Source organism: Columba livia, chromosome 1, assembly GCF_036013475.1.
Source record: "Columba livia isolate bColLiv1 breed racing homer chromosome 1, bColLiv1.pat.W.v2, whole genome shotgun sequence".
In the NCBI taxonomy this organism is placed as follows: Eukaryota; Metazoa; Chordata; class Aves; order Columbiformes; family Columbidae; genus Columba; species Columba livia.
The window spans coordinates 153150785-153175702 of record NC_088602.1 but is presented as its reverse complement, the minus strand read 5'-3'; the positions used below and the strand labels follow the sequence as shown (position 1 = coordinate 153175702).

The 24918-nt window shown below is 39.7% G+C and overlaps 1 protein-coding gene across 3 annotated transcripts in view; it reads right to left on the bottom strand.

Moving 5' to 3' along the window:
- Positions 1-24918, bottom strand: part of POLR3B (RNA polymerase III subunit B) — an 83103-nt gene that overhangs the window by 11366 nt on the left and 46819 nt on the right. For 2 of the 3 annotated variants that reach the window (XM_065039156.1, XM_065039163.1), the window contains exons 20-26: positions 20611-20820; positions 18711-18869; positions 17158-17275; positions 14994-15136; positions 4024-4127; positions 2974-3140; positions 20-133 (exon numbers count right to left, since the gene is read on the bottom strand). In XM_065039156.1, coding sequence (XP_064895228.1) covers positions 20-133; positions 2974-3140; positions 4024-4127; positions 14994-15136; positions 17158-17275; positions 18711-18869; positions 20611-20820 — 1015 coding nt within the window. Of the gene's footprint in view, positions 1-19; positions 249-2973; positions 3141-4023; positions 4128-14993; positions 15137-17157; positions 17276-18710; positions 18870-20610; positions 20821-24918 lie in introns of those variants that run through there. The other variant, XM_065039171.1, reaches the window with a different exon arrangement.

Here is a 24918-nt window from a genome sequence, read left to right as displayed (position 1 = left end):
GGTTAGCCTGTAACAATACCTGGTGAGCACTGCTCTGGGTCCTCGAGCTCTCGCATGCATTTTATCCAACACCATGTGCTTCAGCTTCTGGTAATACACAGGGCCAAAGTAGATATATGCTTCCAAAGGCTCACTGAAGGAATAAAAGAAAAAACACAACACAAAACCAACATTCACAGTTAACACATATTTACCTTAAGAGGGAGAAGAGTGTCATGCACAGGACGAATTTGAAACAAACGTGAGCCCTAGAAAAAGGTGTTTGCGCTGTCAGGGCAATCAGTCGGTAAACCCCACAGAGAACCCTCTTGAACACAAGAGCAGTAAACTTCCAGCACCATATACTCTTGTATCCACCCTAGGGAGGAACAAGTTCCTGAACTTGGTCCTGCAGGTACCTGTTTCAGCTGTACCATGTTAAGTCCGTCTGCCTGTACAGGAGTGTTTCAGTAGTACCATCAGCAACTGACAAAGACTGTAAATGCGTCAGATGCTGAAGAGTGACTTTAGGTATTTCTATTTACATTCCTTCACTCTAACTCATTCACACATTAAAAAAAAAAAGGCAAGTATGTATGTAAACAAACACAAGCAGCAGAAATGCTCAAAGTATCATTTTTAGAAGAGCACTTGAAGTAATTTGTGTTTGCATGCATAGAATCATATAATCATTTTGGCTGGAAGATCATCAAGTCCAACCATAACCTAACTCTAGCACTAAAACATGTCCCTAAGAACCTCATCTACACATCTTTTAAGTACCTCCAAGAATGGTGACTCCACCACTTCCCAGGGCAGCCTGTTCCACTGCTTCACAACCCTTTCCATGAAGAATTTTTTCCTAATATCCAATCTAAACCTCCGCTGGAACAAATTGAGGCCATTTCCTCTCATCCTACCGCTTGCTACGTGGGAGAAGAGACCAACACCCCCCATGCTACAACCTCCTCTCAGGTAGTTGTAGACAGCGATAAGGTCTCCCCTCAGCCTCCTTTTCTCCAGGCTAAACAGCCCCAGTTCTCTCAGCTGCTCCTCATCAGACTTGTGCTCTGAGCCCCTCACCAACCTCATCACCCTCCTCTGAACTCTCTCCAGCACCTCAATGTCTTTCTTATAGTGAGCGGCCCCAAAACAAACACAGTATTCGAGGTGGGGCCTCACCAGTGCCTAGTACAGGGGATGATCACTTCCCTAGTCCTTCTGGCCACACTATTCTTGATACAAGCCAGGATGCTGTTGGCCTTCATGGCCACCTGGGCACACTGCTGGGCTTAGCACTGGCACACCACGATCTTGACAGCCTTCCCATCCATTAATTCTCCCTATGCACCAATTGGGAGTCCAACCCAAGGCTCCACTGGCTGAGAGCCCTTCTGAGCTCAGCTGCCCCAGCAACCCCGCTCGGCAGCTGCATTCACAGCACAAACACCCCTACACCAGCTGGCACCCAGGGCTCAGACCAGCTGGGTAAATGGGCTCTTGAGAACCATGTGTAGGCATCTGCATCAGCTTGGGAACATCTGTAAGCAGTACGGAGGGTGTTACTCCATTCTATGAGCTGGGGAAATGGCTTGAGATTTCTGTGTTTCAAACACACCCAACTTTAAGAACAGTATGAGTGCCTAACAATCATAAAGCAGCAGTTGAAAGCACTCAGTCATTTCCCAGCTACCACCTTCAGCACTAAGAATGACCAGATTTAACACAGACAAACCAACTCAGCACTGACACTGATTTATTTTAAAAAAATATATATGTGCAATGTCAAAACAAGCTGGAGACAAAGGTATTGAGCCTCCCATTCAGAGTCATTACTGACACAGAGGTAGTTGTATTCCAAAAGCTGCCTATTGAAGAAAATAATAAAACTTAACTAGACATTTGGAATTTGCAAACTTCCACATTGTTATCAAATCTGCCTTCAAATTTCATAAAAAATAGATTAAACAAGTGAAATTTGCTTGGAAGAATACCAGTATCTTAAAGCAAAGTCTCTAAATAGGGTACTAAAAAGTTGAAGTTTGGGGACACGGGATTTTTAGAGCTGGATGATTTCATTCTCCCTAGGAAACAAGATCAGTTGGGTTTGTTAAAAGTTACCAAAATGTATCAGCAGAAAGTGTTTCAAATACCAGGATACTTCATATAGTTTATGGAATATGGAGTAGTTAAAGAAAACAAAATCATCTCTCTGAAACAAAAAGAGAAACTACATATGGAATAAGTTGGTAGGAAAAGCAATTAAAATAAAAAGTATTTTTTAAAAAAACTTACAAAAGAGACCTAAACTTGTTCCTTGAGAAGGAGGGGACTGGGAGGATAATAAAAATAGCAGGAAGGTAGGATTAAGATACATTTTGGACGGGCAGGCATGTGGAGCCATATGGCCTTTTCCTGTTCCTAAACTATCTTATGTTCTTTGAACTCTGCGTCTCAGAAGCCAGTCTGATCAACACAGCAGGAAGTTTGCAGATTAGGGCTTTATGCCAGACTGAATCATTGTGTAATCAAAAGAAATAAAAAAAGGAAAAAGAGTACACACAAAATACTCCCAAGAAACAGACACCTGCTTCCAAAGGCATATTTTACAGTACTATTAAAGTCAACATGAAAATGCTTCTCTGATTCCAAGTATAAATAAAGTTTGCTGCCAACAGAAACCCAACATTTCTTACAATCACTCAGACTGATTTTACCTTTTTTGTCATGCAGCAGCATACTTTCTTACATACTACAGGGGCCATTCACATTACAGCCACCCAAATACAAGTAATTCTTAAAATGTGGAACCATAAAATACTTCTAAGAAAAAAAAAAGCACACTGTTCTTAAGCCCCTTCCCTCCATCTCACAAAGTGGTTTGCAAATAAGAGAAAGTTCCTGAGCTCTGAGACATGAGAAGATTTTTCAGATGTGTCTTAACAGGATTTCTCCACCCTCTGAAACATCTAAATCTATACAGCAGATTCTTACCCAGTGATACCAGATGTTACATAGTCCTTCCCTAGGTAGTTATAACCATGGCGAATAAGATCTTCACACACATCCTTAACTTTACTGCCTCCAAAAGCTGTTCCATAGTGAAATCTGCCATCGAGGACCCCAGCCTTCCCAGCCAGGAGTTCAATTAACTTTCCTACCTGTGCAAAGAAAAGCAGAGTTAGCAGATTCATATGGAAACGTTGTTGGGTTGGTCATAGTGTACGTTAGCCAGGTAAAGTGTCTGAGGTGGTGGCCTGGGGCACTGCATGTAATGGCAGGAGAGGAAGAAGCCCAGGTTTCTCCCAGTTCATACCCGCTGTGTGAAGGGGTGAAAACCAGACACATAGCTGGGTCTGGGGACACCCTTAAAGTCCAGACTCAGACAGCTCCATTTTTTTCCAGTTGTCTGGAGAATGAAGAGGATCCAGTTTGGCCTTATGCTCTAGGAAACAGCCTCAGAGACTGACACACTACAGTGCAGCAGGGGGAACAGAAGAGAAGCGGCCAACAAAGGCTGTACGAAGTAAACAGTGGAGGTCCCACATAAAGCCCAGGCTGTCATGTGTTTAGTGTGACCCTGCAGTACAGGTGCAAGACCTCCATCAATTCCAGGGAAGCGTGTGTAATCTAAGTTATGCAGGTCTAGAGCTATTATTGAAACTCCTCTCCAATCTTTGCCTTGCAGTCTGCCCCAGCTGGCTTAGTGGGCACAGGCAATAAGGAAGGATGAGGGAGAGCAAGATATTTTCAAACCAAATGTGTGCAAGCGAGGTATTCAGTTGCTTTTTTATTAGCTTGATACAGAACAAAATGAGAATGATGCATGAACAGCCTGCATCCCTAGTCCTTTTACAGGAAGATGTTTCAAACCATGCAAAACAGAGGGCTGAATACTTGTAGGAAAGCAAGTGTGTGGTGTCATGATTGGAGAATATTCTCAGTAAAACTGTGTTCAAAACTTTTTCTTGTTTCTGCTGGCTACTCCACTTTGCTCCTCTTGTCAGGGGACACTGTCTCTTTAACCGTAACACAACCACTAACCGTCATACGCGATGGGAAGCCATGAGGGTTCATTATGATATCTGGACAGATTCCTGTATCGCAAAATGGCATGTCCTCCTGAGGAACAATCAGTCCGCACACCCCTGCAGAAGAGAAAACATTTCAATTCACAAACAGCAAACCACCAGCAGGGCTGACGCCCATCACCAGATTTTCTTCAGTGTTTTCCTCCTCCTCTCTTTCTCATGGATCACTTTTTACCCAGATTCATTACCATGAGCAGTGCTCACAACCTGCAGGCTGGAAGAGAGCCCTTGTGACAGGACTGGCTAAATTAGCATACCCTTACATAATGCTCCCAGTGATTTGTGAGCTAGCAAATTAGGGAAGAAAGCTTTAGATGCAGCTTTCAGAAGGAACGAGAAACTTCAGACCAGTCAGACTGGAACGTCTCAAGGGAGACCTAGTTGTTAAAAGCTAACGCTTTTATAATTTCCTGAAAAAAAAAAAATGAAGAAATCAGGACTCTTATGTTATCTCTTTGGACGAAATAGAAACTTGTTTGTCAGATGTATCTTTGCTAAATACTGTGAAGAAAAACAAATCAAGCCAGGACTTCGTCAGGGACTGAGAGGAGGGAAGCAGGGGAAAATTAAAAAAATAAAAAATAAAAGAAAACACCAAAGGTTTTTTCAGGTAGGATTCGCTTGCTGCTTTCAATGATTATAAGGCACAATCCACTTCTCAGACTGCATGTATTTTGTCAGTCCATGAACACAAACTGTACCCTGAAAAGTTTTGGAAGCTTTTTCCAGTTTCCATCCATATTGGATGTAAAACAAACAAAACCCCCCAAATTCTCATACTACTTAGGAAAGATTAAACAGAAACATGAAAACTCTTTTAAAAACAGACTGTCATACATCCCAAAATTTTCCTTCCAACCCTCACAACTGTTTCTACAGTGAATTCTGAAAATCAAAATACTGCAGCTATAAACGACCAGCAGATCTAACATTCCAATTCAGGTGCTAAAATGCAGCTGCTTAAGCCCACACTCCTTTGAACCAAAGCTACTGTTTCAGTTGGACAATTTCTTCCAGAAGTCCTTAGAGCTGAATAAAAGCCTGCAAGCTATTTGGGATCAGCCTGCTCCAAGTGCCAGAGCACGTTTTGGGAACCATCCTGAAGCGGAGGGGGCTCCTGGAAGACTGAGGGTGCTGGTTACATCCCTAAAAAGGCATCCCCCCACCAGCCAGTTCACAGGGGGATATTGGCGTCTGCTCAGGAGGGAGCTCCTCTTCTACTGTCCAAGCAAGACGGGGATAGGTGTATGGGACAGTAGTTAATAGAATGAGAATGGTAAGTATGGGGGAAGGGTGCAGGAAAAAAAAAAGGACTGGAACGTCTGGGGCAAAGAGGAGGGGGGTTGTTGTATTTAGTTTTTAAGCCTAGTGAAACTAATTTTCATTGTTCTATTATGATAAATCAATAACATCCTTCTACCCCTCCTCGCCAAGCAGCAATCATTTGCTGAAAATGAAAAAAAAACCCAACAAACCACTCTCCCTTGTGCACAGGGCTTTTTTCAAACTAAAATTGTATACAGAAATACTTAATTATATAGGTATTATGGCACGTATATTTTGCCTTATTCGCATCTACTTCTAAGAAAGCATTAGGTTGTATCTGGACTTCACGGCACCTGTAAGCCAAAAATTAAATCTTAGCTAACTTAAAATTACTTTAGGCTCTGCAAACCTTTTATATGCCAAGCCGGTTCCCATAGCAGACAGCCACTGTGTTGTTTGTTTTGTGTGAAAGTGAATGATAAAAGATCCATGAAATCGACACAGAAAGGCAGAACAGCAGAAAGAACTGAGGGCTCTCCATCATAGCGGCTTCTACCCTCCGCTGACTTGTATAACAATGGGACCTACACACCCAACTGCAGATCTAACACAGCTGTGCATTTCATTAGATGAAGAGCACTAGTGACACAAGTAAATAATTAACTTATTCTGGTCCGCTGACTGTGGTTATGAGACCAGTCATAGCTGACAGATTTTAATACAAGTTAACACAAAGACGGCATAATGAGCTTAGAAGTTAAAAACAAAATATTTAGACAGAATCCAGCTATGTGAAGCTCACTAGGCCATTTATAAAGTTTCTATTTTACAGAAAAAAAAAAAAAAGAGAAAGCTATAAAACCTCATTTCTAAGCTTCTGTATTTTAAGAAGTTGCTGAGCTTATAGCAGATCTATAGCATGTCCGTGTGTATTTCGAGAACATAACAGAGAGAAGCTTCTTCCTCCTCTATGTTTTAAAAAAGTTCATATTTTCTCATTAAAAAAAGCTGTTTAAAAAGCTGAAAGAAGCCTTTCCTATTTATAACACTACTAAATGCAAGTAACCGCAATTAATTTCAAAATGTAAACCTGATTTTATTTTGTAGCCACTTGCCGTCAGAAACTCTTAAAGAGACTAACGCTTGCAGGTCTGCACTTTAAATTTGCTGCTCCCTCTGATCCCTGAAGGCTGAGCCAGGGTTCGCAGCAGGGCAGTAAAAGGCAAGTCAAGGGGTTCTGCATTGCCAAGCAGCTGCGAAAAAGTGACCACGAGAATTAATCCGTAGAAGAGGAATTAACGCTTGCAACTGGCTAATAAAACAGTACAGGAGAAAAGAAGAGGCTGGATTTTAGACAGCCTCAAGTCCCAAATGTTGCCCTGTCCAAGTCAGAACTGCATTTCACAACCGAGCTGCCCAGCTACTCCCCACACAATACTCATAAATAGGACACGCTCAAACTAGCTGGGAACTTTGCTCCGGCTCTTTCTGCAAGTTTTTAAGAGTTCTAAGCTGTCACTGATTTAGACACCACATGAAAATCAGGCCCTAGAATTCACACTATATGCACAAAACACTTTGGTTTCATTCTCTTCCCTTTCCCTCACAATTCTTACATGCTGCATCTGAAATTCAGCAATATGATTTCACACTAAATGCTATACTGCAACGGGCCTGAATCTGCTCTCACCTATACACCCTGTAGTTCTCATCTAGGACCAGAATCAAACATTAACAACCAGAAAAGGCTGCAGACAGAACAAAAAAAAAACCCAAAACACAAAACCCCAAACAAACAAACAAAATCCCCCCAAATTAATAATTAATGTGTGGTGGTTGGTTTTTTTTAATGTGCACTAACAAGAGTATGTTTGAGCAAGGAACCATCCAGCAGCTTGCTATATCTTGTTCCTTTTGAACTGAAAAACAAACTGAATTCCAGAAAAAAACTTTGTATATCAATTTCATTATGTCACCTTAGAGGAAAAAAATCAGTGAAAATGCTAACAAATTCTTTTAAGATAACCCCTCTCTCAAAACAAAAAAAAAGTGGATGAATAAGAGTGGTAGTTTGCTGCAAGGATAACAGTTTAAATTGGAGTAAACTTAAATCAGACACCTATAGTGCTTTAACATGCAAGTATAAACCAGCCATGGGCAGTGTTTTTCAGGGCTATTGTGTGGCAGCCAACACATGACAGCCCCGTCCTCACACCCGCTATCTGCACCAACCCTGACAGCACCTCAACACCCGTGCACCTCTGACCGAGCATAAAGATCCCCGCACCCCAAAAGTGGGTTTGTTCTTTAAGAGCTTATTGCGCTAATCGGGGGAAATTCAGGTTTCCAGAATTGCTATGTTTTTATATGCTGTTGCTTTTCCAGTTTGCTGACAAACAGGAACATACAGAGACTTGTAAACCAGTAGTTGGGCAGGGAGGGGGAAAGGGGGCGGATGGGAGGGGGCAGGGACAGAACACAACAGCATGGGAAAGTTTTTCACCGGCTGCGATAAGATGTCTTCTATACACACACACGCCAAATGAAAAGAAAAAAATCATCAAATAAGTCAAAACAACCTAATATAGAAAACTAATTACTACCAGCAGGAGGGACATTAGAGAGCAAAGGAGAGAAAGTGAATAGAAGCAGCAGTAATACCAGTTTCTATCAGCAAGATAAAAGAAGCGCATTACTAAACGTGCTTGTTTACTTATTCTAATGATACGGTGGTAAAAGAGCTAAAACCAACTTGAAAGGCATGTATTTTAGATTCACCACATTTGCCAGAATTTGGAAAATACTCTTGAGGAACACGACCACGTCACATAACGGAGAGGAATCGTAGCTGTAACGCAGCACCATGTATCATGGACAAGCAACAGATTTGCAAAAATTAGTCAGGCTAAACAAAAATGAACATCTGCTTCAAAACTCTCTGATTACATAGTGTGTTGGCTAACTAAGGACAAAACAAGTTCAGAAGAAAAGTGCTGCATCACACGAGCTTTGTTCAATATTGAATCATTCACTGATCTATCATATCACTTGCTACATCCCATTTGACATAAGAGGTAAAGAACAGAATTAAAATTAACAGATAAATAATGCATAAGTAAACTTGATTAGTTTTCTTATTAAAAACATCACTCTAAATGAGAGGAGGTGCTAGAAGACAATACAGTTTGTACACTGCTTTCCCATGAGCTGCTGAATGGTCTGATGTGATAAATTTACATAGTCTGAAGCACACAAAGAGCTGATTAATTGAAACCCTTACAATGCTTCTGGAAGCAGCTATTGTAAAACAATAACCATAGGAACTTTACAAAATACACATGGCTGAATGAGTCAAGAGCTTAATAAAATGTGTGTTCAGGATACACTATTTGGAAACAGAATTAGAGATTTTTATTCTGTGCCATAAAATGCTAAATCACCCTAATTTCAGAGGTTCAGTTGAGGATTTACTGAAAAGGTCACAAGGTTACCTGTTTGCTGCTTGAGATAAAAAATGCTGTAATTTTCTTCTTAAGACAGCAAGTAAGCAGCGGTTTTGTTAAAACAAATAGAAAAAACAGTAGGAGAAGTTTTAATGGCATTCTGACACCTCATTTTCTCAGATTCAATTTCTGAAGATAGAAATAAGGTAAGAAATGCCTACCTTTCCTGATGCTACTACTATAACTACTAATCATCCCACATTCTTGCAGTCTGTAACAGCAAATTCTTTTTAATGCCACTTGAACCATTTAATTCCTATAAAGCAGCTAATGTTTTGTTAGAGACAAAGTACCAAATCTGACTTGTAACATGGGGGAAAATGTCACAAGTAGATATTTAAAACTAACAGCTTACTTTACACGTTCTGATGATACATACAGTACAAGTGCCCATTAAAAGGAGAAAGATAAGTTGGTCTCAACCACAGAGTTAGGCAAGCAGAAGGAAGATGCTGAAACTAGTAAAAATTTTAAAAAGTAAGCAAGGTCAGACTTTGCTAGATAAGCGGTATTGTTATGAAGTTTATGTAGCTGACAATGCTGTGAATGGATTTTGTTTTGACACCAAAGAACATTGTTCATTTAGGAAAACAAAGACTATCTTTCATGAATTTAAACTCGCTTCCTTGTCTTTAGATTTGTTTAAGTGCAGATACTTCAGAAAGGTTTAATCCTTTATCTTAGATCTTCAGCTATTAAAAAGCTTCTGTTTGCCAGTTCAAACAATCTCTTGCTTAAATACAGTTTTTCCACTCCTCAGGAATACTGTTCAGTATTGCTGCTTAGTTCTGTGATCTGCAGGACCTTTGTTGGAGGTGTTAATCCTTTTTCACATGAGAGACTGAGAAATGTTCTTTCAGAGAAGTGATATATTGCTTTTTTTCACATCAAAGGAGCCCAACTTTTTCCTCATTGTGACTTGTAGCAAAGCAAGAGGAAATCTGGAAATATAATAATTTAGTTTGTATGGAACTCAGATGAAGCTTCTTTAGCTTAACAATCCTTTAGCCTCCTGTGCTTTGAAAAGTGATTTTGCTTGAGGAATGCAAGATTGAAAAACAAAATAATTAAGCAAAAAACTTTCTTTATCCTTCTGGTAAAAATACGATGCAACATAGTTAACACAAAGTCCTACAGCTCAGGATAAGTACTCCCTGGTAGGTATATGGTTTTTTGTGAGACATTAGAAGCTTAAGGGGCTACTGTGACTGTCCCACTCCCAGAGATCTTACTACAATGTCCAGTTCGAAGATGATTACTGAGATAGAGCAAAATATTGGCTGGTGCATTCCCCAACACAACGTGATGGCTTCATTTGGGTTGTTTTCTCCTCCTCATACACACCTTTGTTGACAGGGCTTGAAGGAAAGGGTAACTTTTACAGGCAGTTTGGAAGAAGTTTACTTAAAACCGGGACTTAATGACAAGAGCGTGTGGTGGACGGGCCAGAAGTGGTGACCCTTGCCAAGACCATGCTGACATGTGAGGGGACACAAAGAAGGCAGCAAATACAGAGGCAGCGGCACAGATCTATATTATTACAGAAGCCTATAAAATGCACCTACATATTTAACAAAAGGCTCTCCTGTAACAAAACGCTAAAGCTGGTTTGTGACATTTATCCCAGATACTTTCCAATTCTGTTACTTTGCTTCTTTCTGCCCCAGTGACAAAGTATAGCTTTGGAATACAAATCAATTTGGAACACAGGAAAAAGCCCATGAAAAAACCTTGGGAAATGTGGTTTGTGCAATCCCTTATTTTGCACATATTTAAAAACTACTACTACAATTCCATGAAATCAAATCTTCATGCATTCCTTCGAGAAAATAAAAATACTTCACAGGAAAGACTGACGATACAGAATGGAGATAAATACGCTTTCTCTCTTCACTGAGTCAAGGTACTTGTTGGTTTAAGCTCATCTCAGGCTTAAATGGCCCTATGATAGGCTCAAAGCTAACATTCACAAATTAAACTTGAAGTGGTAATTGCCTGCATTCAGATGAAGATGAAAGAACAAATTCAGGGCTAATTAAAAATTCTCTCAATGGAAAATGTTAAACTGTTAGTATCATGATTTCTGTTTCACAGCTGCCTATATTCCTCTGTTATGACCGATCCTTCCCCAATTTGATGACTGAGAAGGATGATATTATCTGTATTTTTAAACAGCTAGCAAAAGAGATTTTCCCTTTCCATTTCATCCTTTTTCTGCAGTGCTGTCATTGCCTGTAATCTAACATTAATGTTGGTATCTGGTTCTCCATTGTATACTGAAGTTGCAAAACAGTAAACTCCACTGTTTTAGCCAACATTTTTTTTTCTTGGTACCTAACATGTCTATCTTCTCCACTAAGCACATTCCTCCTTTCACCTGTTTATTGTAACATCTTTTCCAATAATGCACTACACGCCAGTGAACTGAGAGATCTACTACCAGGAAGCATATGTATCCTAGTAGAATGTAATAATTTAGAATACAATCGCTGCTCTGATCACAAGGGATTTCCAGAGGTTGATGTACTAGACAGCTAACAAGCACGTCTACAAAATCTGTAACACAACTGTTGCAATATTCCCATTCATATCTCTAAAACCAAGCTGAAAGAGACGTGCTATTCTGAATAATAGATGGTTTTGGCTTATTATTATTATTACAGGTCCAAAGCAGAGCTACGTGGGGGATCAGTCATTCCAACCTGACGTAATACCAGGCATAACTAAGGGCACCCTCAAAGTTCCCTACAGGATTTAGGATGCTGTTTTTCATTACCATGGAATTTCCACGGGTATTTTACTTTGGAAAAAAATATTACTAACTTTCAATGCCTTTTGGGATATTAAAGAAGATATCACCAGATTCCACGACGGTGCGTATTAGTTGGTTCTGCATTTGACGCTGAACATCAGGGTTTGATAACAAGCAAAAGTATTAGCGAGATGTCTGCTGTTGAGCCCTCTAAAATGAGCTTACTCTAGATTGTGAGATGCCTCATGCACATTTAGCAGTACAGAAGGTGCTCTGCTCCCTAAAGCCATATTACAGCCTGCCTGACACACTCCTGTTCCCTTTATCATTCTTCCACTTCCACCTCTTCTCCTCAGATGTTTCTAGATTTGTGGAGCACCCTTCTTCTTCATTTTTGGAGAGGTATGAAAATCAGTTCCATAGAAATCTTGTTCAATCAATATTTCAACAGATGCACATCAATAGCCTTAGCTAGGAGACAAACCCTATCTGCCTAAATTTTAATGCAAGATGTCCATAAATACTTATCATGATTAACTGAATAGGTTCTTTAACATAATGTGTAGGCTATTTTTTTTTACTCCAGTAAGAAAATTTCTCATGGACAATACTGACTGCATTGTTATATAATAACTTACAGCTAAAATGCCACGTGCCACCTATCAAGAGAAAGGACTGATCAGACCAAGCTCAAAATATATGAAGAAATGGACTTTGCTCTAAAAGCAGTCATAGGCTCAAAAGTACTGCACATCTTCATTATGTATGAGACTAAAAAAAATATTTGAAAGAGACTTCCTGAACAAGAATCTTGCTGGAAAGAAGGAAGGAATGGGGCAGTGGAATGATTTCACCTGCTCACTCTGTTTGCCACTGGAGCTAATTCTTTTCCCACTCACTCAAAACTATCCTTTATGGCTGTAGTGCAAGAATTACACTGCATTTTTAAAGGAACGTCAAGAATGTACTGCTTCTTTACTTTCTGAAGCCTCCAATAGGTGCCGGTTTCCCAGTCACGTGAGGAATCAGTGAGAATAACTTAATATTTTTAGACCAAAAGCCATCTTGAAAACGCAATCAGGAAAAATGTTTCAATGTTTAGCAGAAGAGTTTCTGTTTCTTAATTACAGCAGAAACAATGCCAGAATTTATTTCAGAATACAGAGTTTCAAGAACCAATTTTATGGGTCTATGGAAAGATATCATGAGAAGCAAAGGTGATCTTGCTGGAGGTACTGACAAAGCCTGCATTGACTGGACTCTGTATAAAATACACGCAAAGAACGTGAGGCAGTATCTGGTAAGAGCTGATATTATGATCAACTACTGCCTTTTGTACCCATTTAGGTTTGCTCTACACAAAAGTCCTGACCACTCAACCTGGCGACTATAGACATAAGGATTACTGTGGCTGGCCCTACATCTCACAACAGGGATGTAAGTCTTCAGTTACACGCAGCCAGCTCACTGCCACTGAGGCTTTTGCACTCCCATAGCCCTAGAAAGTACCTCGAGTTTGACTTCTCATGCTTTACTCATGCATGTGAGTAAAGAAGTGAACAGTGATACGAAGCACCATAAAAATTACTTCTTACCTGTGCTTGGAGTCCATCTGTAAGCAAACACTCTACATAACCCCTCCAATCACACAGGGACTGAATATACTGCAGATTATTCTGTTTCAGCTTGGTTTGAGAAAGCCCTAGAGCATTTTTTTGCAGTTTCATTTCATTGCGCTGGCTCTGGTTTTCATACGGATGTTGTACAAGTACCAGCTCTTTGCTAACTGGCTTCATGGCATATTTGCCCACAGAGTTCCCTGGTTCTGCTCCCAAAATACATGATGTGAATCAGCACAGCAAAATCAAACCCACCATGAGGCTGAGACAAGAGCAGGAGCAGTGGTAAATCAAGGACACAGAGTGCTGAAGGGGACACTTGCAGGGAGCTTGTCCTAACAAAAAGGACTTTCTCTTCTACACATCTGAGAAAGAACACTACTCACAAAAGGCCAGTTTGTTTGCCAAACAACATCCCTTAGCTAGTACTGTAATTGCAAAGTTCATTGACTACAACTACTTTTAATGTTTCAAATCCATCAGTGTCCTCCATTATTTCCTCAGTCCCCTCTCTCTCCTCCAACAGATCCTTGTGTTACCAGGTGTAAGAGGCGGGTGTGCTTTACGCTGAATGCTCTAGTTCCAATTCCTCAGAAATCAAAACAAGTAAGTAAGGATTTTTTGTCCCGGGAGTTATTAAGACAGTATCAGGTTTGTCCAGTAACAGGAACGGAGTGTATGTGCTGCAATGGAAAGGATTTGGTGATATCAACCTCGTTCCCTTCCTGCCACATCTGACACGAGATTGAGCAATGTTCTTAAACCAAAATAAGACTTAAAAATATAACAAGATTGCAATATTCAGGTAACAGTCTTAGTATAGCATGCACAGTAAAGCTGGAGGTCACGCTGAAAGTACTAAAACTCTAGACTACAGATAGGTAAAAACATCAAAACTTGTCCCACATTGAGACCAATGGGATCACAATATGCTTTTAAGTCAGTTACAGTCAGATTGTTTTCAGTCACTTCTTTCTTAACACACCTCCCTGCCCTCTGAGATTCAGAGAGGATGTTCTGAGTCACATTTCTTTTGCCGTTAAGGTCAAAGGGAGTCCCCTGATTTTTCAACAGATATGAAAACAGGATCCTGATTTTCATCTTACAATCAACACTAGAAAGCTACATGTCACCAAGCAGCTTCCTAGTAGGTACCCATTTTAAACTCTCAATTCGATGATCCAGAGGTGCTCCAGATCATATCCCAAATGTATTTCTAAAAACCTTTTCTCCTTCTTCCCAGTCTTGGCTGATGCACTCCTAGTTGCGCTCCTGATTTGTTTCCCCTTTTACACCATAGCTCTGAGCAGTGTCAGATATCATCATGGCTGTATCTGCTGTATCTTGTCTTTAGAGCAGTATGTCTGCACAGATGACTTCCAGATATCTCAATCCACCTCTGTTGTTTTCTGTCCATTCAAAATAAGCCCTTTCACTGTTTCCTCCAATATCTCTCATGATAACTCATTGACAAATACATTACCTAAACCCAAATTCACATTTGGAAAAAAACCAAACAATCCCAAACCCCTGTTCTTGTTTTAAGTGGACAGCTACTGTGTTTTCCAGATTCATAAGCCAGAAAGTCATGCTTGCCAACTCCTTCCCTCAGAAACATCACTGCTAAATCTGGTGAGCTTAACAAACAAAAAAAGGGGATATGGTCTTCTACCACTGTATTCATAAAAGATATGAACCAATCAATGGAAACATGCATGATGATATTATGTATTTATAGTAGGCATATCCAACGTGCATTATTTTTACTAAACATGTAGCTTACCTTTCTGTCCATGACGACTGCTAAATTTATCTCCAATTTCTGGACGTCTCGTTTGCCTCAACAACATTTTGATCAAGAAAGCATCCTCTGCATTTGATGAAATCATCACTTTTTCAATATAAGAATCAGTTGCACCTTTGTAGCTAGTACAAGAAGACAAAATGTGAGTTTTACATCTATAAACCAAACACAAGTTACAAATATCTGTGTATTGGTAAGCTTCTGGCTAAACTGTAGTCTTCATGGAACCTATATATGGGAGGCAAATGGAGCAAAGACTACACATATAAAGTTCCAGAGCATAGTACGTTTCTGGAAAAGAAAAGCTTAAGAGATAGAACAGAAACAAAGGGACAATTAAGCTGAACTTGTAAAGAACAAGGTATATTTTTTCTAGTCATGTGGGTTCTTCTTTGACAGGAAAAAGCTCCCTAGTATATTGCAAATTTCTAGATCTTCAGTTAAACAAACAAAAGCCAAACAGAGTTATAGTTGAAGAAGGGAGTTTAAGGAATATACCATGATAACTTAAGAGCAAAATTAAGGTATAACATCCTGACTGAAGCGATGTACTAGGTGCAGGTGTGGAAATGAACCAAGGGTAAAACACAGTATAAGGTATGGAAAGAGATGAACTCCTGAGTACGAGATGCAGAGATTTTGGAAGGAGATGAATAAAAAAGGAAAAAGGAAAAAGAATTTAAAAAGGTAGGTATGACAGAGCAGGAAGGAAAAGGAAGCTATTCCTGTATCAGGTTTTTCCTACATATTTTAGAATGTGAGTAGAGCAGACTTTAATATCTTATTTAGGAGATTATTTTGTCTCATCGTTTATGTAGCTGAGATGGTCAAAATATGACGCCTAAACTCGGAACCCTGGATCCATGTCTTTAAGTGGCAAGATTACATCTTACCTTTTGATAATTACAATGTTGCCTCACTTCCTTATTAATATCTTGTAGGAGTAAACCTAGATCTTTCTATTGGTTTTGAAACACACAGAAGTGCAGCAAAGCTAATTCTGCCCTTTGGATCTGGGCATCAATTTCTTGCCTTGCTCTCTGCTAATTTGTCAAACTGTCAGGGCTATTACTGACAAAACAGTGAAAATGCCCTTCCCTTCCCTTCCCTTCCCTTCCCTTCCCTTCCCTTCCCTTCCCTTCCCTTCCCTTCCCTTCCCTTCCCTTCCCTTCCCTTCCCTTCCCTTCCCTCACAAAATTTTCATGTCACACCTCAGAAGCCCTCTCCCATTCTTTTAGGACAGGATTGAAAAAATATTGACTGTCCTTTCCCATTCACTGGTGCCTTGGTAAAGGACGTCTCATTGGAGTGGCTGGAATGAGCAGACTGTCAGCCTCTGAGACAGAAGGGCTTCTACCTCCTGGCCTCCTGGTATTTATATGCTTACAAATATCTTCAGGGTGGGTGTCAAGAAGACAGGACCAGACTCTTTTCAGTGGTGCCTAATGATAGGATGAGGGGCAATGGGCACAGACTGAAGCACAAGAGGTTCTTTCTGAATCTGAGGAGAAACTACTTTGAGGGTGCCAGAGCACTGGAACAGGCTGCCCAGAGAGGTTGTGGAGTCTCCTTCTCTGGGGACATTTAAAACCTGCCTGGACACATTCCTGTGTGATCTGCTCTGGTGAACCTGCTTTAGCAGGTGGGTTGGAATAGATGATCTCCAGAGGTCCCTTCCAACTCCAACCACTCTGTGAAAGGGAAGCTTGAGCACCAGTCTGGCAGCCAGTATGGAGATGTGCCCCCTCACTAGGTACACGTGTTCTCTGCCCTCCCACTCATCCTGCTTTTCTCCTGTTTCTCCATCACTTCATCCATGACTGACTCCTCTCCGCTCTACCACTGTCTTAGTTCTCTCCTTGGTTTCTCCTGGGGACCTGCTCAGTGATTCCTCTCTATACACACACCTTCAGGAGTGGTCCTCCCTCTCTTTATAATTCCAGCCTTTCAGGTGTCAGAATCTAATTTATTAGTGATTAAGTGGCTTGGCACTTCTGAAAATAACCTGGGCTCTGAAAAGTCCTGTGAAAAACCAAGACCTAGAGAATTAAGTCTAATTTGCAGAGGGAAGTTTATTGACTTTTCTACCAGATACCTTTCCTCCATGTACCTTCCCCAGTTATAAAGTTATGATGCAACATACGTTACTGGCACATCTTTGTACTGTGGCTGCTGAGGCACATTACTTCCTTCTAGAGGCGTCTGGGTAACAGTTGGCATAGATTTGTTCACAAGGACTTGCTTATTTTCTACTTTTTCACCTACAGAGAACAAGAAAAAAAGAAGCACCATGAAAACCATATCTGGCTACCTATGTTAAAAATACATTTTAAGCTTTAAAAAAAGGTAAGATGGAAGACAAACTGTGAGGAATATGTCCAGGAAGTATGCCGTGTTATTTTATTAAATATTGCATGGTAAGGGAATTATTAAACTAACTTTTTTGGGGGGGTTAAACCAAAACAGAACAGCTTGGATGCTGAGTGGGCTATGAGAATAGCTATTCAATATACCCTGGGTCTAAGGAATACACAAAAGCATCTGAAGTTATCTGCCCTAAGTATGGAGAAAATTAACAAGTCAGAGTGTGACTAACAAATTTTAGAAATTCACAGCTAGATTCAGGACATTGCATCATTTCCACAATGAGGTAAGCAAGACTATCTTCAGCTCTCCTTGCAATTACTTTTTCCTATTGCTTCTGGTCTTAAGCATCAGCTATTTTTCCCCTCTATTCCCTTATCCTGCCCTTCACATAGACAGCCAGATCAGCAGCCCAATGATGCTAATACTGATCAGGTACTCGAATCCCACCTCCCCCACAAAATTACATGGAACTTCAGCCTATGTCTCTTTTCTGTCCACATGAACTACTTCAAAGAGGTTTTTACCTACACGTTGAGACCAGCCTGAGTCAGGAGTCCGCCCCAGTCATATCTGTTCTAATACTTCACAACATTCTTGCCTATTTTTTTTTAAATTAACTTTGAAAGCTCCATTGTGATGTGTTAAAGAACAAAAGTGACCCAATTGTGTTGCTATAATGGAATTAAGCTTAGTGCCTTTTATAGCACCTTTCTTATTAGATCTCTGCAGATCTATTAAGCTGTTTCCTAATTAAAGCATGACAGTATGAGAGGATTTTTTCTCAAGTTTATTTCCATGGGCAAGTCCTGTCCTCATAACCAAATGTAGTTGTATTTATTTCCTTACCTCTCCCCAAACATATTTCTAAAGTGTTAAAAACACAAGGTTTTACTTCCTCAAACAACTGCATGAAGCATGCTAGGATGTTTTGATATATGAAATCAAAATCATAAGGAATTTATCCTTAAAAAGTAATAATGACAGAACTTATGAGAGACAAACAGTAAAAACCTACAGTATTAAAAGTTTGCCAGTTTGGAGATGTAAGAAGAATACAAGTTCGAATGCTTCAATAGATTCACACTGTTAAAGACACTCTTCGACTTAAACACAAAGCTCCATTTTCTCAAACACCAAAAAACCCCCCAATGACTCATACTGCACTGCTTTCAGAAACTAACATTTTTAAATTTTCCATTACAATACTGTCACCTTCAAGAAAAAAAAGACAGTAAGTTTAAAACAAGGTGCACAAGAAATATTAACAGAACATTAACTTCTACCTCAGATGATGAACACGCTGTGACCAAAACATGTAGTTTGACATACCTGGAGAGCAGATGCCATCAGCATCTAAAATTTCATGGCGCCAGATTGGTTTCCGGGTAGCTGCATCCAACATGGGACCCATAACTTTATCAAATGTCTGATTTGTGTAACGCTTCAGTGTACACTTGGCATTCTTATATACAAGACATCTTCCAAAACCTAAAATGTAACAGAAACTCATCTGCTTAGGAGTTCAAAGATTCTTTATAATATATTATCAGAATAAAACAAGAATGCTGATCTACCTGCTGAGCTACATAGTGTAAAAAAGTTTTTATTAGTTAGATTATTCATTGTCATTTCTCTTACCTTTGGTGTTCCACAGGGAGACATAACATAGGAGGAGAGACTGTAACAGGACAAGAACAGCACCTCTTCCTTTTGGGAGTTCTAAGAAACCTGAACTTCTACTCATGGTTGTGGATGACACAAGGCAGCTTACCAGGAAAGCGCCAATTGAGTGTTTCATATAATTACCACATTACTCACTTTTTTCCCCAGCTGAAAGAATTCTGAATTACACATACTGTTATCAAACAGGTTTGTTTGGGGTTTTAGATGAGAAAAGTGGCATCTCTGGAACTTCTCTCCAAGTACAGCAACTAGCCACAATACTGAACACTTTCATGACACTTAGAATTACAGACAACCAAGAACAAGGCTTTCTAATAATCCGATGTTATTTTAGTTCATTTGAAAGATCGTTGCAGCCACGTACAGTACATCTGTATCTTTAGATTACGTCAAGTAAGTCCTGACAAGCACCACAGCTCTCCCTGTAAATGTTACCAGTCTACCAGAAAAGAAAACATTCAGTTTTAAATCATGCCTGTTGTTGTTTTAGAAGAGGAGGCATAAATTAAATGCGGCAGACATTAATGCCAAAGATACATGTCTAGGAATACTATTATTGCTGCCTAGCAACTAGAAGGAAGGGAGTGTGTGGGGGGGAATAAAGTCACGGAAGAATCTGATTTTGGCCACCCGAAACTAAGACCAATTTGATCACACTGCACTGTCTTCTCTCTAGGGAATTTATTTAGGAGAGAGAGCGAAGAGTTTTTATGCAACTCTCTTCCAGCCTCCAGCAGCATTAACACAAAGCTCTGAAGAATTGTGGAAGGAATGAGACAGGCCAGACAGGCACAAACACAGGTTTCACTTATTACCTTCTATCTGGTGCTTAAGTACTTTTACTTAAAACACACTGTACAGGTTTGTTTTTTTGTTTGTTTGGGGTGTTTTTGGTTTTGTTTTTTGTTTTTTTAAGGAAGTGGGTCATTAGTTTATCTCTGAATAAACATTATTTTGCTTTAGACAATACTAGAATTTTCCCTCAGAAAGCAGGCAACACTGCTATTGCTCCTTCAGAGAATCAAGTTCACAATGGCACAAACTGCCATGCGGTCCATTCCTTTCCCAAACAGATTCCAAAGTTTAATTTCAACTATTGCTTTTGTTACTGCTGAAAATAATGAGGCCCATCTGTTAGTAATGAACAATGGTTCAGGTAAGCATCTAAAAATCAAGCCCCACAGAACAGATAATCTAATACCTTACATTTTTCATAAAGTAAGTATTTTCAAAAAGGGACCATTCAGCCTTTTTTATTTGAGGCCAAAAGTTACCCATTTTTTTCTTATAAAATCCTTACTTCAAAGTTGATTCACATGTTGGCAACTTCACCACACTATTGCAAGCATGGAATTACAATAACTATTCATGCAGAAAACAAACAAAAGAACTCAAAGCAGTTTTGGAATTTGATTACTTAATCGGACATCTACTGTTCATAACTGCAATAAAAGTTACTATAGGATGACACCACAAGAAAACAAGTTTATTAAAGCTTGTATTAGGAGACACATCGGAGAACTGGGAAAGAACTGATGGTTCTTACCTCTGTCCAAAGAGGCCTTATTTAGGACAAGAGCATCTTCAATATCGTAGCCGCTGTAGCTCATCACAGCGACTGTGGCATTCTGTCCAGCAGGCAGTTTCTCAAAATCTATCAGCTCAATAGTTTTTGTTTTTACCATTGGCTTTTGCGGATAGGCTAGAAGATACATAAGAGTATCTATCCTGTTTCTTTGATTGTACCCAATAGTACCTGTGTGTAAAAGAAAAACAGAAGTGTGTGAACATTAGTGAGTTTCCTAGAAACGTTTTGGCTAAAAACTTAACAAAATGCAAATTAATAAAACCACAAACTGAGGAAATTCATATAATAATAGAAATTAATAAAAGAAGGGGAAAAATAATAAGAGATCAAACCAAAACAACTTCACATTATTATATGTAAATAAAGACGTAAGTGGCTTCTTAATTTAAGCTTCCAGAAAGAATTCTGTTTTCTTAAACAGGGAAAACCTAAGCATCAAGACAAAAAGAACAACAACAAAAGAAATCAAAGTCAGGTCCTATATGACTGAATGCAAATAAGATTTCTGGTTTTTAATCACTACACCAAATAACAGTGTAAATAAGAAGTTTGCTTTTATTGTTCTAATAGCCATAAGTTGTTGGGTTTTTTTTTTGGAGGGCTGAACTTATGTTCCATAGACCTGATCCAAAATTTCATGAGAATCAATAGAAAGACTCCCATTGAGTTCAAGAGGAACTGTGGCTCAAGCTCTGTGTCTTCCACACCATATTTCCTTCCTTTTTCTGGGCAATAATTAGTTCAACAGCAGCCTGTGTTAGAATGTCACAAAGCATGAACAAAGCGTACAGTTAGCAGCAGCCAAGACTGATTTACTTTCTGAAATTAGAGACGTCATTGCTAGAAAGACTACAGTAGAAGTTCACTCACAATATATTTGTCTTTTACATGAAATTAATTTTAAATTTATGGTTCAGAATTCAAGCCTTTGTATAGACCTCCCAGCTTGAGACTGAAATTTTTGGCCCTGTCCCATCAGACTGCCAAAGTGTCTTCTGAAATCTGAGGGAAAAAATAATTAACACCCAGCAGGGAAACATAAACTGTTGTGTAGCAGAACAAAAGTTAAGGCAATCGTATGTTATTAGAGTTTGCTGTAGCAGGACTACGCTATGTCTCTAAGCAATTACAAAATTACAGTCTGAGAAGTTAAAGTTCTAAAGTTTAAAGTACTAAACATTCTGTAGTACTTGTACTTAGGAGATAACTCTTTCAAAACCTTTCCATTTTCTCCTGCAATTTCAGAGGCTGGCTGCTCTCACGGAAAGGTCGAAGCAGTCAGTGTATAATGAAGACTTGACACAGGCAGAATACAGTACAGCTGAACACCAATCTGCTCTTAAGGGAGGCCAGCTTCAAGTTTTGTGCGTATCTACTTGCAATTTCCAAATGCCTGCATTTAAAGAAAATGTCTAGAAAATCAAACCAGGCAGCATCATGGGCTGTTCCAAAGACCTACCCTGTCCTTGGCACTAAGCTCCCTCTCCTAAATCACCGCAGGCCTACCCTTCCCAAGGACAAGAGCAGGGAACTCAACAGATACTGTCTGAAAATAAACTGTTTTAACCTCCTCTCGCTCGCCTGGACGTTCCTTGGTTCTATAAAGTGGCTTTGAAGTCACAGGCACAGCATTTTCAAACAGTGAGGAAGATCTTGTAGAGTTGACCGGCTCTACTTGTCTCTTGCTTTTAAGCAGTTGTTTTTGTCTTCTTGGAGAAGGCAATTAATTATCCCTGAGCAGTAAGAAGCAAGCTGGTAGGGCTTGGATTCATCAACGCTGAAGACCCTTCCAGTTGCCCCTGCAGGCCCCAAAACCTGAAGGCCCTATTCTGATATTCCCTTAGCCTAAGTATTAGACATTGTTTTTATTGTACTTTGATAAACAAACTGGTTTTCTCACTATTCAGCTAGGAAAATCTACTTCCAAATTTAAAACTTCAGAGATTTAGGTAATTTTTTCCCCTCTGCACCTAGAAAAAATAATCTGTGTGCTTTCGGGATAGGTTGTCTGCTGTAGAGCTCATCCTAAGAGTTTTATGGAGAGGTACATTTTCCTGTTGTTGAGGGAAATCGTCTCCTGAGTATGTCATCCCAACTTTCACTTTTGAAATGCTTGCAATTTTTTCCTCTTCTGAGACACTTATGTGCTATACCTGATATGGATCACTGGTCAGGGATGCTAAGATGGGATGAAATCTGGAGCACCTGATCATTGCTAAACTTGTCCTTTATGCCCCAGTAACAATCTGTGGAAATCCCCTATATAACAAGCATTACAGATGACAATTTTATGTATTTCAGGTAATGCGAATTATTTCTCTCCCAGACGCTTCACGTATTTCAAAGTTGATATTTTTATCAGAGGTTCAGATAAGTGTAACGGAACTGTAACTGTTTATATCAGACCAGAAGCCATGAGCTACTGATATTACTGAGATTTTGAGCCTCAATAATAAACTGCATTCAGGCAGTTCTTCAGGAATTGAATGCTGTGTCATATAAAATGGAAAATTTATACATATATATCAATGAGAGATATCCTAGCAGGCAAGAAACTGGCTAGAGAATGATCAAAGACCACAAGTGAAATAAATTAGCCAAAAATGATGCTGTAACTCAGCAATATTTGTCCTAATTGCTATCATTTAAAGGTTATACAAATAATGCCTTCTCCAGACGTGTCTAACAAACCACAATCTTAAACAACACTGTGCTTATTTAAAATTAAGAAGCAGCTCTCTTCTTCTGAGGACTGGTGTGTTGGGACGAGACCTCTGTGTGGGCACTGAAATGAAGGAAGCCACTAGCTTTATTTCTGCTTTCTCTCTGAAAAAACAGAGCCCTTGTTTGCTTCAGCCAAACAGCCAAGCAAAAGTAAAGTATAATTAAACTTTGCCATCACAAACCCCGTGCACAATGACCCACATTTATAATTACCCCAACAGCAAGAACCAATTTTTTTCATTGGTAATTAGCCTTGTTTAAAGCAAAACACACAGGGCTGACCTAGATACAACAAAGATCATTTTCTTGCTTTTTCTCAGTGCTTGGTACATCATGAATGCACGTGTGCATTCTCTCCTTTTTTCCATTTCCTGATAAGTTCTTCTTTTTTGCTTTTAAAGTATTGTTTGATCATTCTTTGTTGTGAAGTAATCTCTATAAAAACGCCATCTCTTGATATTTAGCATGAACAGTGTATTATTCTGATGCAGAGAGTTTTGAGAACTCACCAAAACAAACAGCCGACTAAAATAAGGATTTATCCAATTCTTTGGTGTATTACTTACAGCAACATTTAACTGTACAAACAAAATTAACAAAGATATAGAAATCAATATATTTAAGATAAACAGCAAAAGAGCTATTATTGTGCATGCCAAGAAAATAATTTCTGTATTGATTTTGCCACAGATTTTCTACTCTTCCGTCTTTTTAAATGAGCACAAACCAATAAGAGAAAGGAGTACAATTTTTAAATTCTGTACTGAACCTTGCGGAGGGGCCTCCCACTCAGCTCAGAGAGATTTTCACAGTACACATATTAAGCAATCTGGATGTTCAGCACTTGAAATATTCTTTTCGCCGTGGACAGATTAAAAACTGAGTTTAAAAGATTATAGGTAAACTGGGGGAAGGCGCCTGGATCATTTTTGTCTCGGCACCTCTGTGCCCGCTACCAGGGAGAGAAAAGCTGGCAAAGAGACACACTGCCACAGAGCACAAATCCTGCTTCTCAAAGGGCAGTGGCAGAACCGAGCCATGGCCACAGAGCACCCAGGTCCAGCTGTGATGACCAGCAACAGCTGGTTTTGCTTTGACGTTCGTTTCGATCCTCTGCCAACAGGGTGGCCGTAACAAAATTTGGAAGCACTTTAGCTCTCAGCCTACCATCAAGCCTTTCAGAACTGCCAAAACACAACCAACCCCAGCGCTTGGTTCACAGAACCACAGAATGTTAGGGATTGGAAGGGACCTCAAAAGATCATGTAGTCCAATCCCCCTGCCAGAGCAGGAACACCTAGATGAGGTTACACCTAGATGAGGTTACACCTAGATGAGGTTCCTTGAGCCACAATGCATCTTCTCAACTCAATTTTAACACGTTCATCTGGTTATAGCACAAGGCAAAGCAGCAAACCAAGGGCTTTGCCACTGCATGGAAGCAAAGCAGAATGCACACAATACAGTAAGAGGGTTCTTTTGTAATATTCTTTGATATTTGTGTTGCTTCGACACAAAACTCTGCAAGAGAGCCCTCGCCCA